This window comes from Solanum verrucosum, unplaced genomic scaffold (genome assembly GCF_900185275.1).
Source record: "Solanum verrucosum unplaced genomic scaffold, falcon-dt-bn FXZP01000273.1, whole genome shotgun sequence".
Taxonomy (NCBI): domain Eukaryota; kingdom Viridiplantae; phylum Streptophyta; class Magnoliopsida; order Solanales; family Solanaceae; genus Solanum; species Solanum verrucosum.
The window spans coordinates 976,550-993,272 of record NW_026020163.1 but is presented as its reverse complement, the minus strand read 5'-3'; the positions used below and the strand labels follow the sequence as shown (position 1 = coordinate 993,272).

Genomic DNA, 16,723 nt, shown 5'->3' with positions numbered 1-16,723 from the left:
CGCTCCCAAACAACTGTGGAAATAAAATTTTATATACAATCAATATAACAAGACCTTTCCTTACATATTTTTTCCGCTTGCTTTGTAGTACGAGCATCATACAGAGTCGTGCTCCTTTAATATGATGAGAAGGAGGTCGTTAATATATAAGAAATGATTTTCATTACTTTACAAACTTGCTTTTAGTTGTACATATATGTTTTACAAGAAATCTTCATTTTTACAGATGAGAGATCTGAAAAAGTTATTTTCTTCTGTTCAATTCGTAAATGTGACATAAGAAATCATTTCCTCTATTGAATGTAGGACATTAGTACATAATTTCAACATTATTCTGTCCATGTAATACAATGCTAGAGTTCATACACTGACTGGAAGAGGGTGCTATTCGACTCAATCGCCCCTGCAACTGAGGTCACGTTCAATCACATACCCCCACATCTTATCGCGTTTTACTCCATCCCATAGACATCAATCTCTGCTCATATTCCATGGATTGTCTTTGGATAAGATTGTTGATCGTAGTAATCACAGACACTTGATGAGGGACCTACAATAAGCACAATCATCTAGTATTTATGATTACTATGATAAACAATCTTACCCAAAAACAGTCTCATGGAATATGAGCAGAGATTGTTGCTTATGGGATGGAGTTAAATGCGATGAGACGTCGGGCCAAGTGATTGAACTTGACATCAGTTGTAGCCTGTGGGGATGATGATGGGTTCCAATAGCACCCTCTTCGAGCTCTCTCATCTTCAAAGGCTCGACCTTTCTTGGAATAACTTACCCAATTCTCACACCTCGGACGATAGATGACTTCAACTGTATTCTAATAAGAAGTGTGGTTGGAAGAGGGTGATATTCGACTCAATCGTCCCTGCAACTGAGGTCACGTTCAATCACATGCCCCAACGTCTTATCACATTCACTCCATCCCATAGACACCAATCTTGGCTCATATTCCATGAATTGTCTTTGGATAAGATTCATGACCGTAGTAATCACAAACACTCGATGAGGGACCTACCGTAAGCATTCTCTTGAATTTTAGAAGGGAAATGCTTTGATCAGAAATTTCTGTCCAAAAGAGCACCATCATCTAGTATTTGTGAATACTATGGTAAAAAATCTTATCCAAAAACCCTTTCATGGAATATGAGTAGAGATTACTGCTTATGGGATGGAGTTAAATGTGACAAGACGTCGGGCCAAGTGATCGAACTTGACATCAGTTGTAGCTAGTGGGGACGATGATTGATTGCAAAAGCACCCTCTTCCAGCTCTCTCATCTCCAAAGGCTCGACCTTTCTTGAAATAACTTATTCAATTCTCACATCTCGGACTATAGATGACTTTAACCGTATTCTACTAAGAAATGTGGCACTTGCTGATCATGAGTCAATCAACAAATTATGCCTTCGGCTTTGCTAGAACTGCAGTTTGTTAACTCACACATCGTAGGCTAGAGTCCACGTAATCTGTGTGATATACAGATCTATTTGCCGCCTTCGCGACAAGAATTTCCTAAAAAAGACATGACCACATGAGCCAAAACTTAGTTAGAGATGGTACAAATAAAGAGGAAAACAATTTACAAAAAGATAATGGATATAGAAAATTATATACAGTTCATGTGGGTTTGTGTGCAGTATGTCAATATAAGATTGTAAACCGAAAAGATCAATAGAGGCATGATAAATATACATCAAAAGCTTTACAGCTCTCGAGACATGTTGGTTTAAGTCTTAGCTCCAACGTCTATATGTCAATTAAGGAAATAAGAAACTACTCATCCAAGATGAAGTTGGTCCTTTATGATGAGCGTTTTTAGTGTAGAATTACTAGTGAGCTGAAAATAGTGGCGAGTTCTTTGCATGGGATAGCAATTTGACACTAGAAATTTGAAATATTTGGCTTATACTGTATATCTCATTTGATGACTGATGAATAAAAATGAAATTACTGATACATGTACAAATGGTTGTTGGCCATTTAGCTGAAGCGAGCTAGCTACTTAACAAAGCACTTAACAGCATTAAAAACATTGCCAGGGGCTAGAGTAGCTAATGAGTCAAAGTAAAGAGCATAAGGTTAGAGGGCAGACCGTAATGTCAAAATTTTGAAGCCTTCCCCTGCGAATCTTCGATGATGCACTATGTATATCTATGTTCTGTATGACGATAAAACTGTTATCTCTGATTTCGACCTTTGTCCTTGAGAATCTGTGTACCAACTACAATCATCAATCCTTGAACAGGCCTTCCCGAGACCTCATAGTTCTAAATTTCTGCTGGTGTATCAACCTCAAATACAATCTAAGTGATCTGCTTCTGGATGTTGTAACATTTAACAGTTCCAACCAGAGCTAGTGATTCAATTATGGCCTGCAGAAGTTGCTCGGGGAAATCTTCAACACGAGCAAGTCCGTGATGACTTTGCACAGAACTCAAAACTCTACCGACGATCTGAAGGAGGAATAATGAGATGAAATTATGATACTGCTATAGTATTTAGCTTATGCAGTTGATAGGATAGACTAGAGTAATTTCCATGATTGGCAATAAGGACCTACCTTTCGTGCATAGCCACCAAACGCCACACCAGCAATCAAAGCATTTGGTGAATGTAAGGTGCTCGAATTTTTCTCATTTCTTGAAGCCTCTAAATGAATGTGTGGATTGTGTCAAAACTTCAGTGCTATATGGAATATGAACTTAATAAAGTGGGGACTGTGGAGTTAATACGAGATTTCTTGAGTTAATACCGTGTATGGTCGTTGTTTGGAATAAATTCTCTTTTTTCAACCCCTCCACTGTGTGACAATTGGTACCACCAGCCAGTTGAAGGAAGCCTGTGACATAGGAAGAATCTTCAAATTGCACTAGCGAGTAGTTCATAGAAAAAGACACCAATGAGTCGTATCATGTCATTTATCAGAAGAATTTTTTATGTGCAAACCTTTAGGCTTGTCACCAGCAGAGGCCAACTTTCGTGCAAAAGCAATTGCATCTCTCGTGGCACCTCGCCCAATATCTCCACTCATTGGTCGACCATCCAACTTCAATTACAATCATTAGTAGAAATGATGAGAATATATTCCGAGCGTTCTAGCTTCTAAATCAAAATTAGCGATAGGACAAATGATCTGCACCTGCCATAAGTTGATGCAGTATATGCTGGATTCCATTATAGAGTACATAGCATTCATTGCAGATATGGTTGAATCTCTCAAGTCTGGAAAACTAACCTGCACGAAACCATGATAAAAACAATTTTTTTAACTTAAATTCTTGAAATGGAATAAGTTGTTTGAACTTGCTAGATGATACTCCCTCCCTTACAATTTCTTTGTATGGGTTTGACTTGACACAAAGTTTAAGAAAATAAAAAAGACTTTTGAATCATGTGACCTTAAACTAAAGATATGTAAAATGCACCAAAATTCCCTTGAATCTCGTGGTTTTACACATGTCACGTGGAAAGTTAAAATTAAAGAGTTATCTAGAAAGGAAAGAGACATTCTTTTTCAATGGACTAAAAAGACAAGTAGTACAAACAAATTAAACCGAAGGGAGTAGTATTTAATGTCACCAATAGATATCGAAAAAAGAGTAACAGCTTCACATACTGCCACGAGCTTCAGATTTGCAGTTGAGTTCCCCAACCCAGTCCAGAGTTCTTTAAAAACTGAAGGTTCCCTATTCCAAAAATGAGAATGCAGATAAGATACACTTTTTAGCAACAAATTGATGTTACTCTGATAATGTGGCAAAGAACCATTTGTACATTTTGTTTGTGATTTTTGTTGTTACAGAATAAGTAGAACCAAAATCAGATTGTATTGCAGAAATATACATTGAGTAAGCATTCTATTCTATGGCTAAGTTTGTGTCTCAATTCAATAAGAAGTGAAAATTCACACTTGAATGATTTCGGGGAATATATTAACCGAAAAGAAAATTATGCTAACCTTCCACTGGTATGAATTTCTATGGCATCAACATCATCCCTTTCAAGAAGTTCAGCTGTAGCTATAACATCTCTCACATACGTAATAGCTCCTGAATCAACAAAATATATCTTCATGAATTCAATTTGCAGGATAACAACAGTGCTAACGTAAAAGGGCACGGAGGAAGTGAAAATAGACAGGCAGCGGTGAACTCACTTATTTTGTCATATGGACAAACCGGAAGGCAGCGACCACAACCATAACAGCGCTCAGCCAAAACTCCTCCCTGCAATAGTTACAGATGTAGCCTTTAGAAATGAACACGAATAAGCTTTAAAAGAATATAGCAGGTTAAACAGCTGTAGAATAAATCAAGGGAAATCAAAATGAAGAGAACCTTTTGCAATATTGCATTAGCAGGACAGACTTTCTCACAAGGTCTCAAGCAATCCTGGGGGCAATCATCCGGATCAAATTCTGCAACATATCATACACAACTGGAGTATTACGCCCACATATCTTACTTAGGAATACTTTCCATGAGTAATTTCATTCATGGTAAAAAACTATCTCGGGTCTTTGATCTAATTTTCCAAGTACCCTTCATTTTCAGAAGGGTGACCATCTGCTCATTTCAGGAGATTGACAAATGATAGAATCCAATGAAAATGACGATCCATTAGAAACTACTCTGTATGATAAACTAGAGTTCTTTGAGCTTAATTCTTATGATGGTCAGTCGTGCAATGTTTGGTAAAGTAAGATCCAATAATACTATAAAACTCATTGCAAAAAAGACCAATATTAGAAAGGCTGAATACGGATGACAAAGCTCTTAAAACAAGAATAATCAAAGCCGAAAATACATAATGAAGTTGGCATTTCATAGTTTCTAATGCTTCAGAAGATTAGGCACTCCAATCAGAAGCCTACTTTTTTTGATAACGAAGAAATCCCCCGACCAGTGCATGGTTCAAACCTTGGTGGATCACGGGCTAGCTCATCTACCCTTCTCCACTTAAATACCATATTTTTTACTGGCAAGTTTTTGTCCACAGCAGGGTTGAAATCATACTTATATTAAAAGAAAGCAAGAAACTTTTACCCCTACATCACGTAACCAAGATTATGAGAATCAGAAAGGATGAATATGCTGGTTGAACTCAAGGTGTGGGGGGAGTTACCAGCTTTACGGAAATGAAGATCTTCATCATCATTAACACTGATCATTACCCAAGGCCTGCGTATGGGCACAAGGGCTCTGGCTGCTTCTATCCCTTCATTTACAGCATTCACCACTGACGCCTCAGCAGCGCAGTCAATGCAATCAACTACAATCAACACACAAACTTATCAACCCGATGCAAGGAATAATAGTACCAAAATTATAAGAGACAGTTGATGATTCAATTCTCACCTCCAGCAAGAGTATAAACCAGAGAAAGGTTCCTGATATCAACCAAATCCTACAAAAACCAAGAAAGATAAAATTTGCTCAAATCTGTTAACATGTCTGTGCATTTTGTATAATTGTCACACTTAGTTTGTACTAGCTTCGGGATTCGACTACACATGGAGTATAAGATGTTTATTCTGATTATACAAAATTTTGAAACATCATATGAATTGGAACACCAAGTAGTTTATTCTGGTTATACATTTGTGTCAGTCCTTAAACAAAAGAACATCATATGAAGTTATACAAAAAAAGTTCATCTGCAGAAAAGTGTAAAGGTGGAGTCTTTATAGTGAATAAGGGTTAATAAGTGAAGACCTCAAAGCTAGCACCACAAATGAGCTTGACCCAATTTCCCTGCTGAAGAGATTCAACAGGGGAACTACTAACAGAAGGAATCACTGTCTTCTTTATGATGCTCTTCACTTTTTCAACCCCATTGTAGTTGCTGTAATTAAGTGGATCTGGTAATAAAGAAACCAAAAAAATTCAAGAAAATTGAAAACTTACAAAAAGATTAATAATTATCAAAACCCCATAAATCCAAATTGATGGAATAGATAGAGAGTACCTTGCAATTTGGTGCCAAGTGAAGCATAACAAGGAATGCTCATAGCCATCTTGTTAAAAGGAGCTACTTTTGGAGATAAATAGTAGGTGGAGAAGATTGATTGTTATCTAAAAAGAATCTTAAGTTTTTGAAACTACATCATCACCCCCTATAATTGTTTGAAAATGTTCAAGCACATCCTCATATTTGTGATTTGTCTTATATTTATCTATCTGACTATTTGTATAGAGTTGATCAGTCAAAAACTCACACATTCAACAAGTGTTTGGGTAGATGTGCGAATCTATATTGGGAGAGACAATATTATGAATGAAGTTATTTGGAACAAGGTAAGAGTGACCTTCGTGGTGAACAAGATGTATGGAAGCGAGATGAGATATTTTGGGCATGTGAAGAGAAAGAGAACATAGGCCCATAGGCCCCTAATGAAAAAATGCGAGAGATCTAGGATGATAGGTCTAAGAAGATGTATGTATATCAAGAAATAAATGAGGAGAGATCATTAAACATGACATGAATTGGACAGTTGAGAGTCAAGAATTAGTGTAAAAGATTAACAGTAGTTGAACATTTTCTCGCTGCTATGTGGGAGAGCTTAGTTCTAGTTTAGAACATTTTATTTGTTTTCTCTTCTCCTTACTTGTCTCACTATAGTGTTATTATTATCATATTCCTTAATTTCATTTATTTATGTTGTTCTCTTTATTATTTTGTCGTCATTACTTTTCTCTTCTTTGATATTTTCATCATAGCTCTATTCCTAAAGCAGTCAAATTTGTTCTAGATGGAAATGCTTTTTCTGAGTTGAGGATCTTACCAAAAATAACTTCTCTACCTCTCTCAAAACATGGATTAGGTATATTCGCATTAAATATATTATTGTTATTATTCTTTAAATAGACTATTCATAACGTTCAAAACTTAGTTTATGTATAATCGCTTCAAAGAACGAACACATAATTTTTCTCAATTGGTGAAAAACCGACAAACATCATAGTAACAAACCTTTCCATTGATATGAGCTCTCGAGGAAAATCATCATGTTAGTCTTTTCTTAATATGTTTTTTTTTTGTTTTTTTTATGGAAAAGGGTCAAAATTGCCCCTGAACTATGTGATATAGACCACTTATACCCTCTGTTACATTTTGAGCTCAAAAATACCCTCACTCTTATCTCTAGAGACCACAAATACCCCTCAAAAGTTAACAATCCAAATTTTTAATGACATGGCAAGCCATGTGTGACTGATCCTTCCACCTAAGCTGCCAACTAGGATTACCACTACCTTTTTTTTTAAAATCTAAATCTCCTAAAATTGTATTAATCCAACAAAAAAAACAAGAACAAAGTTAATATTATCGGGCCGTAAATTTTCCCTCATACATACAAAAGATACAAGTATGTTATACAAAAAATCATCCTATCAAGTTAGATATATTATATATTAGTTATTTATCAAGTGGAAATATACTTGGTTAATAGTTAAACTACGATGAAAAAATAACTTTTAACGGCAATAAATATAAATATTAATAAAGAGTGGTAAATATTTACGTAATTAAAAATAAAAGGTTTTTAATTAAAAATATAAATACTTTTTATGTAATTAAAAATAAAAGATTTATTTCTAATTTTAGAAGGATTTCTAATTGTTGGAAATCCTAGTTGGCAGCTTAGGTGGCGAGATCAGTCCACATGGCTTGCCATGTCATTAACAATTTGGATTTTACCTTTTGAGGGATATTTGTGGTCTCTAGGGATAACATTGGGGGTATTTTTGATCTCAAAATGTAACAGAGGGTATAAGTGGTCTATTTCGCATAGTTCAGGAGCAATTTTAACTCTTTTCCTTTTTTTTTATAATAGAATATTTTATTACTTTAAAGAACATTTCTTAACACAAGAAAATAACACATTTTTCTTAAAATTCTTTTTTTTGGTCACACCTAACACACCCAAATAACAATTTTTACAGTTTCACCCACAAACTTTGCATTAATTTCCAAATAGTACATCTTTAGGGTTTAAGAAACTCATGATTATCTCTAAAACCCTGAGCTCACTCACTTCCTGTGTACACTCCAAAATGGTGAACGTCGCCGGCGACGACAACGATGATTTCGGCGATCTCTACGCCGACGTTGAAGTTCAAGCAAGTTCAGCAATCAATGCTCTACAGAGTTCAACGAAGGTTCAAACGGAAGTTAATGAGGTTAACGACAATGCTGCTGACGGAAACTGTAATCGTGAAAATGCTGTAAGAGGAGAAGAGGAATGTGAGAGCGAGAGTGGTGATGACTTGAACATACTGTTGAATGATGATGAAGGTGATGATGATTTTCTCAATGCTGGATGTGATGAAGATGAAATTGAGGGAAATGGAGGTTTTAGTGTTAGTGATAAAGGAAATGGTTTAGGACAGAATTCAAATGGCAGTGGAAGTGGCAATGGAGAGAAAAACAGTTACAAGGTAGCATTATAGACTGTGAAATTAGTGAAAAAGAGTAGTGTTAATTTGAACTTGTTTGAAATTGTTTTCGTGTTGCTTAGTTGTTGAACCTGATTACTGATTAGAGGAGTTGCTTTGATTATTGAATGCTTATATTGGTTTGATTTTATGTATAAAACAGGGGAGGTTAGTGTAAAGCTGATTATGAGGTTTGTATATTTTAATATTCCTGCCATTTACTATGGTCGAAGACTCTTATTTGGCAGCAATTAAGTTTTTCTTGCTTGAAAAACTGAATATTTGGTAAATGTATACTCTCTTCAGTTTATTTTCTTGCAATGCACCTACCTCCACTTGCTGCAACTTGGGGATTTTACTGGAAATGCCTTTAGGTGTTTTCTTTGCGATTATCTATTTTTGAATTCTTCAAGTGTGAAAATTATCATGATGATTGATGATAGACTTCATCAGCGTTTACATGAATTAATGCAGTTAAGCTTTCATGGATTAGTCAAGGTGCTGGCCTGAATGCCACCTATATGGAAAGAAAATGGATTAATACTGTTCTGTACTTCTGTTACTTCATAGTGTTTCATTCTCCGAATTATGATTTCGCCCCCTCTTTTATGTAGAACACAAGACCACCACAAGCAGCATATTCAAGTCATCTCAAAGCCAATAGATCTTCTTGTTCGCCTTCTTACTCTACAGCATTTGTCAAGGGCAAATGGGAGGATAATAGCTACACACAAAGGGCGGGCTCAGGCTTTGCTGTTCAAAATGGACAGAGCTTCTCACTTCCTCGGTCGAGGTTAATATGTTTTGTCAAACTTTGCTTGTATTCTAATCTTTGGTTAATGCTTTGTTGTGTTTCCATTTTTATAGAAAAACAGTTCAACATACTGTTAAAAGAAAATTATCTACATTTGAAACAACTGGTTCCACTTTTTCTGGTGCATATTTGCTTATTGGAGATAGTGTTGGTCATCTCATCAAAGAACTGTTATGAAATAGGTTTACCAGATAAAGTTGTTCAATATTCTTTTGTAGCCTTAATCTTTTCATATTTCATAGATATGTAATTGATCCATAATTTTTCAGGAATATATTGGACGTGAATATTGATATGTTTGAGAAGAAACCTTGGCGGTATCCAGGCACTGACTTGACAGATTATTTTAATTTTGGCTTTGATGAAGATAGTTGGAAACAGTATTGCAACTGCCTGGTAATGAATGCATATAAATTTGTCTGTTTCTGATATGTATTAGAGTATATAGTTTTTCCTTTTATCATTTCTTGTTATCTTTCTTTTTGTATTTCTTCCAACTTTCTAGAATGTATTGTGACAAAGTTGTTTCTACTATTTTTACTGCATGTCTTACATGTTTGTCATTGGCCGTGACTTTTGAAATAGGATGAGCACCGAGATCAAGCAAAAAAGATAGTCAAAGATTCAGACTACAAGACTTCGAAAATTAGTAAGGTAGGTATCTCTGGATGATTGTCAAGTTTTACTATTCCTTAAACAATAGGTGAAGCCTTAGCTTATAAAAAAAGAAGAAAAAGAAACAATTGGTGAGCTTAGTGTATCAAATGGGTTGTGAAAGCTGAGGGTGACCATGTTTCTGTTCAAATCATGCTGAAGATGACATTTAAAAAAAATGTAGATGTCTTCGTTACCTAACAGTTCTTAAATGCTATCTGAAATTGAACTGTTAATGGTGTTTATGGTATAAACTTGCCAATGTTCAGCCAAAAGGTAGAGAAATAGAGGTGGAAGAGAGCATGATTGAGCGCCGACCATCAGCAGATGTGGGACGTCCACAGTATCGGGATTCTGGTGTCGTCATACAGGTATCAAAATTTTTAATTCTTCCCTTTTCTTGACCATCTAATTGCTGTGTGCTCACAGGCTTGTGCTGGCACCAGATTGCTTTGCAGCAGTCAATGGAAGATCCCATAAGTTCTACAAAAGAGCAGCGGGAAGCATCTGAGAATGGAGATGTTGGGGGAGATAGAAAGGAGTTTCTCTGTTTCAGTAGTGCCAGCGAAGATGAGTTAGCCAGCTTGGAAGGAACTGGAGAAGGATCAGGCAAGTCTACATCTGGAAGGTAAGTCATCTACTGGTTGAACTGTGATGATAGTCTGTAACACTACTTGCATTATTCTTTTGCTGGTTAATCTTCACATTGGAACACAACTATTTTGTGAAGGACGTGTCAGTAAAAATGACCTTGCAGATTTTAATCCTTATGTAGTTTAAGTTCGAAGGCTATATTATGTTGCAATATAAGAGCTTGAAATGTGACAGGTTTTCTCACATGCTCTTGATGCTTAGTTGGCTTAAAGTTGTCGGCTTCTAAGTCTTTTTAAGGTTTTGTTTTCCTAGACATGCTTGCAAAATATGGTCAAATTTTTCAAAGATTTCCTTCTTCATGGACCATGAGTAATCTGATCCATTGTCGGCTTTCTTTTTGCTATCTTCACCTTTACTTTTAAGTCTTGCTTCTCACTTCTCTCCTGTTTTTCTGCTGATTGATGATACATAAAAATGTATTTAATGGTTCAAGTTACTTCATTCTCATAAAATTAACTCTGGATTCCAGGATTACACCTGTTTGTGAGCACGTATCTATGGGTTCAGATAACTACGGAAATTCCGAGTTCTCTGATGCAGATGAGCGACACCACCAAGAGGGGACCTACTGTAATGTTGATCAAACCTCAGGAGCAATTAGATCTTCTCATGATGCAAATAAAAGCAGTGAGAGAGACATATCTGATCCAAGACAACCTATAAAGTTGCAAGAACCACTGCATGGTGGAGGCAGAGAGCATAGCCCAGGTTCATCTTGTTGTTCTCTAAGTCATGGTGGCACATCTGGAGATGGGACTTTTCTTGACTTAGAGAAATCTCATGATCATCATACAAGGTTATTATCGAACACAGAATCTGAGTTACGGGAGAAGGGTACAATTGATTACCTGCCAATTTATGGAACCAATCATAACAGAACAAAGTCTGGTGATCCTAAATATTTTACACGAGGTAGAAGGTCTGTGCAAAGAGATCTGCTGCATGACAGAAGAAGACCTGGTCGAATGAGTGAAACAATTCCTGCTCACCTGAAAGATGAGGATTCCCACAAATCAGATACTAGGTTACTGTATGAAAGGCGTAATTCAACTGTGATCCGATACAGACAGAGAGATAGACGATATGCTTTTGACTCTCATGAAAGGGAAGATACATTACATTTTAAGAGGGCAGAACCCGTTTACTCTAATGCAGGACGATTTTCTGATTATCCATGCCGGGATTCTTTTACAAAAAATCCTGAGATGGAACATCAGTTAAGATGTAAATATGACAAAAACTGGTCTGGCGGTCGAAGCGTGAAAAGAAAGCTAGATCCTCTTGAAATATCAATTTATACAGATGATGAATTGTTGGAAAGAGATAGACCCCATTATGGGAGAAGACTCACTGTTCAGGATATGGACACCGTTCCTTTTCATGAATCGGAACAATGGATCGATAAGTATATTTCCTATTCAGATGATGAGAATCCCAGTCAACGAATGCGGAAAATAGATCAGCTGCCGAGTAAGAAGAGAGTGAGGACTGATGATCTTGTAACTGAATGTAATTACATCTACGATATCATGGAAGAGACTGATAACAGATATAGACCATACAACCACAGGGATACTAATATTCTAGAAGATGGCTATCATGTAAATTTGACTTATTTCAGAAGAGAAATTAAAAGCCCCAGTAGGGGCAAAAGGAGAGATGTCAGTCCTTGCAAAAGTTCAAATGATATATGTTTCATGGATCTAAAGGATGAGGAAGGGAGATTTGATGGGTATCGACCTCCATCCTTTCGTTTGTATAGAGAATCTTGTACTTCTAGCAGAAGGTGGCAGAGCCCTGAACTGCCACGTGGCAGACACGGAATATTCAGTGGGACTAGGAAATGTGATGGTGGTGCTAATTTGACCAACTCCATTGGTTCCGATCAGGCGAGCAAGTATCCTGGTAATCAGGACAATTTTAAAAGAAGAAGAGGGGGCCGGCAGTCTGAAGGGATGCAATGGGTTAAAGATGAAAACAGTTCTAGGTATCAGCAAAATATATTCGATGCTGAAAGGACGTCATATTCGTTCAGAAGAAGTTCAAGTGGCCGAAGGTTTAATTCATTTGACAATAATCATGGACCCAACCCTGTAGAAAAACTTTTAGATGATAGGCATGTGGAGCCGGAAAAATGCAAATTGATCAGGGAAGGCAATAATGCCAGTCAATTTGGTCAAGGGTCTAAAGTTTTTCATAAAGATAATCATTGGAGGAGATTCCCAAGAGGGAGAGATTCTGTTGACACGGGCTTGATTGTTGAGAACGGAGAGGTAATTTTGTGTATACAAATGTCAAGATTGTATAGTCTATATGTAAATATGAGTTTTCCATATATGTTGGGTCCTGTTCCATTGTGTGATATCATCTCATGCTACCAAGGTCTCCTATTTCCCTGTGCGTTTGATTTCAGATTAAAGTTCTCATGTTGCCTTGTTTTTTTTTTTAAAAAAAATTGTTCTTGAATTGACCCTTAAAAAATTGCACTTGTCAACTCCAAAATTATATTAAGCTTGCTATTCTAGGAATTCTTATATTATTACCTTTAAGCAATTGATCATCAGTATTCTCTAGTCACTTATGAAACCATATAAATCTGTTGGTGACCATTTATTCGTTTATTTCTTGATCCTACAAATGTGCATCAACATTGTTACTGACAGTCCTCTATATGTTAACGAGAAAAGAGTGTTTGCTTAAGGGACATGTTACCATTTTGTAGCTCCAGTTGGTGTTAGTCTTTTGTCACTTGAAGTACATTAGATATCTAATGTGATAGCACTTTTGCAAAAAATAAGAGAGGACTCCGAAGTTCATTGTCTTTGTGTAGTTATATAGGTAATCTTCTGCAACAGGAATAAGCAAGTAAACTTTTTCTATATACTGCAATTTTAATATCAGTAAAGCAGATCTCAGTAAACTAGGCAGAAAACACACCAAATTGTATTACTGGAGTATCACTAAATTGTAATCATGATGAGGCTTACTTATTCTTCTAACTCACGAGATCTCATTTAACACAAATAGTTTCTATTTTTGTGTTGAAATGGGCTGTCAATCTTTTTTCTCGAGTCTGATAGCTTGATATGTCACTAGCGCAATGTTTCTGCATGACTTCATTGATTGTTCTTTTATCTTAAATTGAGCAATAGTTTTGGAGGTAAGTTGCCTTTGGTAGCCGGCATTGGCATAAAACTGTGTTTTACTTTTACTATCAGCGTCAAACTACATGTCCTGACTTTTTGGATATTAACCATCATAAAATTGTGCTTAGTGCTTACACAAGGACTTTACATGATTCAACATTCTAGCAAATCTTATATTCTTTCTTGGCATATGCTTTTGTATGTTGGATACCTTCAGTTTTTAATAAAGTATTATATTTGCTTTCATTTATTCTTCAATACAACTTTTTTTGAATATGATGACTTCAAGTCGTGTTCAAGAATGTGAGCTGGGAAGTGAAATAAGAAAAAGGAGATCGCTACACCACTGAAGTTGCTGTCCTAATGCATGCTCCTTTTATGTGTCGGGACAACTTTGCATCTTTATTGGAAATGATAATTTTAGCTGGACAGATAATCTATATTCAATTTTTGAGGGGCCATATTAGGTGTTGCTCCTGCTTGAACTTGGACTAGAATGAAGTCTTGTTTTTCTCTTATCAATGGGAGGGGGTGTTCAATGTTTCGATATGTAGTGCTTGGGATCTTAAGTAGATAAGAACTAATTAAAAATACTGATATTCTGTGTGAGCTCATGACAATTTAACATCATATCTTGGAAGTATTTTTTACTTCTGATAATCCGTTTAGTACAGATGATGCGGTGCTTTTGGTAGAAAACTATGTCTTTTTGTAAGGTTCTCTACGTTTCTCCCCATCTTTTTAATAGAATTGCTACCTCCATTATCAAAATAATAAAAAAGAACTAGAGTTAAGTATGCTGTTTCTAGATTTTAGAATCCACACTTTACTTTCTTCAGCTCTGTTTGAGGTAAGATCCGACCCTTGCCTTGGTGGTGTCAAAGTTTAAAAAAACAACAACTAATAATCATAGAAAAAGGAATCAGATGTGGAGAAAACTTTAACTGCATATTTTGTTTCGCAATTATAGTGTTTTACTTCTGCTTCAAGAGCCATTTCTTTTTCATCAATTTTATGATACATTGGTCTCTCTGATATTTATTTTTATGTTGATATACCATGACAGCATTATAAAGCTTTGTTATTATCCTTGTTCTTAACACATTCCTATGTTTTAAATTTCTTCTTGGCTGCACTTTATTGGTAAACAAAAGCATGATGGTCTGCTTCGGAAAGTCATCTTGATTAGCACGTATGCTAATTCCTTTTATCCTTCAGCTCCAGTTATAATTTATTACAAACGCATATAGCCATTGACTATATAGCTCTCTTCTGTTTAACTATTTAAGTTCATCCCCTTTCAAAGTTTCAAGCTTGTGAGTACTTGGTATGATAGTTATGCCTTTAACAGTTAACAAGTTCTCTAATTCTCTTCATGGTAAGTTTTTGTGTCACGTGAGCTCACGCACGATAAGGCGGCCTCTCTTCATTAATTGTGTAAACTATCAGGATTTTGATTTTTGTTTGTGACCATGGATCTGCAGTCCTCCGGAAGATGCTCCAAAGCAGGGGGTGTAACATCCTTTGACAGGTATGGCCACTTGGATTCAGATAGTTATGTGGAGCTGAAGCCCATCGATGGAACTAGCAAACCCCATTTCAGGAAGACACTCGGAACACGAAATGTGACGACTGATCCTAAAGAAAATGATAAAGGAAGGCTTGATATATTCTCAGATGCCGACCAGGAAGAGTCTCTGGATATTGAAGAAGGTCAGATAATTGAAGAAATGAACGAGAAAATCATTAAAAAGAGAATTACATGTTCTGGCAAATCACAAATCAGTGAAATGAAGAATTTCGCGTATGATAAAAATGTGGAGGGACAGGACAACAACCCTATGATTTTGGAGATCATGGCAAAGATGGAAAAGCGTGGAGAACGTTTCAAGCAACCTATTGCTCTCAAAAGTGATACAAAGAATGTCTCTAAGCCTCTGGTTGATTCGTTTGCTGTGTCAACTGAACCTATGCAACCAAGACCAGCACGAAAGAGGAGATGGGCTGCAAGCAAGGCAACTGTTTAATGCTTATATTAGAGAAGCTGCGTCTCACTTCACCTTCATAACTGGATCTGTATATAGTTGCGTTTGATTGAAGAAATGGTTGCTGCTGGTATAACTGGGGGCCGGGGTTGAGAAGTTTCCCATGAAAAGAGGGAAAAAGAAATCACAGTCTCATAAAGAATACTCTCTGTTTTGTTGCGCTAAATGCGTTTTTTTTCCTCTGAAGTATAATTGATTATTTTGATTTCAAAGGATGTAAGGCTACCAGTGATGATGGTATGGCTTGAGCTTTTATTTAGTCAACTTTATTCCCATTTGGTACAAGCTTTATTCTTGAGAAATCATGGTGTCTGCCATGTATAATTTCTCAGTTAAGTTTAATAATTTTTTCTTATTAGTTCCTTGATATGTTTCAGAAGCAGTGGTTTGGAAGCAATTATCCTGTTTGATTATATGGATCTACAAGTTCAAGTTGCAGGCTTGTCTGAGATATTTTGCTTCAATAAGGTAGTATGGCGTAACGTTAGGGACGGAGTTAGGAGGTTGCAAGGGGTTCATCCAAATCCCTATCGTTGGTAATTACATTGTATATAATCAAATTAATACTAATTGTTTATCTATCTATATCTATATTACCTTAAAAGCATGAACTTCTAACTTGAATGTTAAATTACTAAAATATTCGTAACTTAGGTTGTGATTTTTTTAATGAGTTATGACTTTTTCGATAACTAGTGGAACAAAAATGCGCCACGAATTCACATAACAAACGTTGCTAAAAGTTAATATTCGTGGCAACTAAAACTGTCACTAAATTATATAACGATTACTGCTAAAAGATTGTATTAATGGCAACTAAAACAGCCACTAAATCATTAAACTATTGCCACTAAAAGATAGTGTTAGTGGCAACTAAAACAGCCACTAAATCATTAAACTATTGCCGCTAAAAGATAATGTTAGTGGCAACTAAAACAGCCACTAAATCATTAAACT

At 36.1% G+C, this 16,723-nt stretch overlaps 2 protein-coding genes across 2 annotated transcripts; one reads left to right on the top strand and one right to left on the bottom strand.

Annotated features, from left to right (window-relative positions):
* Positions 1-272: 272 nt before the first annotated feature.
* Positions 273-6,098, bottom strand: LOC125828557 (uncharacterized). Its single transcript, XM_049507863.1, has 14 exons — positions 5,986-6,098; positions 5,733-5,878; positions 5,376-5,424; positions 5,143-5,289; positions 4,356-4,435; positions 4,175-4,244; positions 3,977-4,067; positions 3,635-3,704; positions 3,158-3,253; positions 2,965-3,064; positions 2,771-2,857; positions 2,579-2,667; positions 2,111-2,471; positions 273-1,530 (listed from the first exon to the last, which is right to left on the bottom strand). The coding sequence occupies exons 1-13, from the start codon at positions 6,032-6,034 to the stop codon at positions 2,322-2,324; spliced, it is 1,224 nt and encodes a 407-aa protein (XP_049363820.1). The 5' UTR covers positions 6,035-6,098; the 3' UTR covers positions 273-1,530; positions 2,111-2,321.
* A 1,960-nt stretch (positions 6,099-8,058) lies between these two features.
* LOC125828546 (FIP1[III]-like protein) lies at positions 8,059-15,800 on the top strand. Its single transcript, XM_049507846.1, has 8 exons — positions 8,059-8,456; positions 9,068-9,246; positions 9,537-9,663; positions 9,853-9,921; positions 10,191-10,292; positions 10,368-10,549; positions 11,045-12,848; positions 15,206-15,800. The coding sequence occupies exons 1-8, from the start codon at positions 8,073-8,075 to the stop codon at positions 15,746-15,748; spliced, it is 3,390 nt and encodes a 1,129-aa protein (XP_049363803.1). The 5' UTR covers positions 8,059-8,072; the 3' UTR covers positions 15,749-15,800.
* Positions 15,801-16,723: the final 923 nt, after the last annotated feature.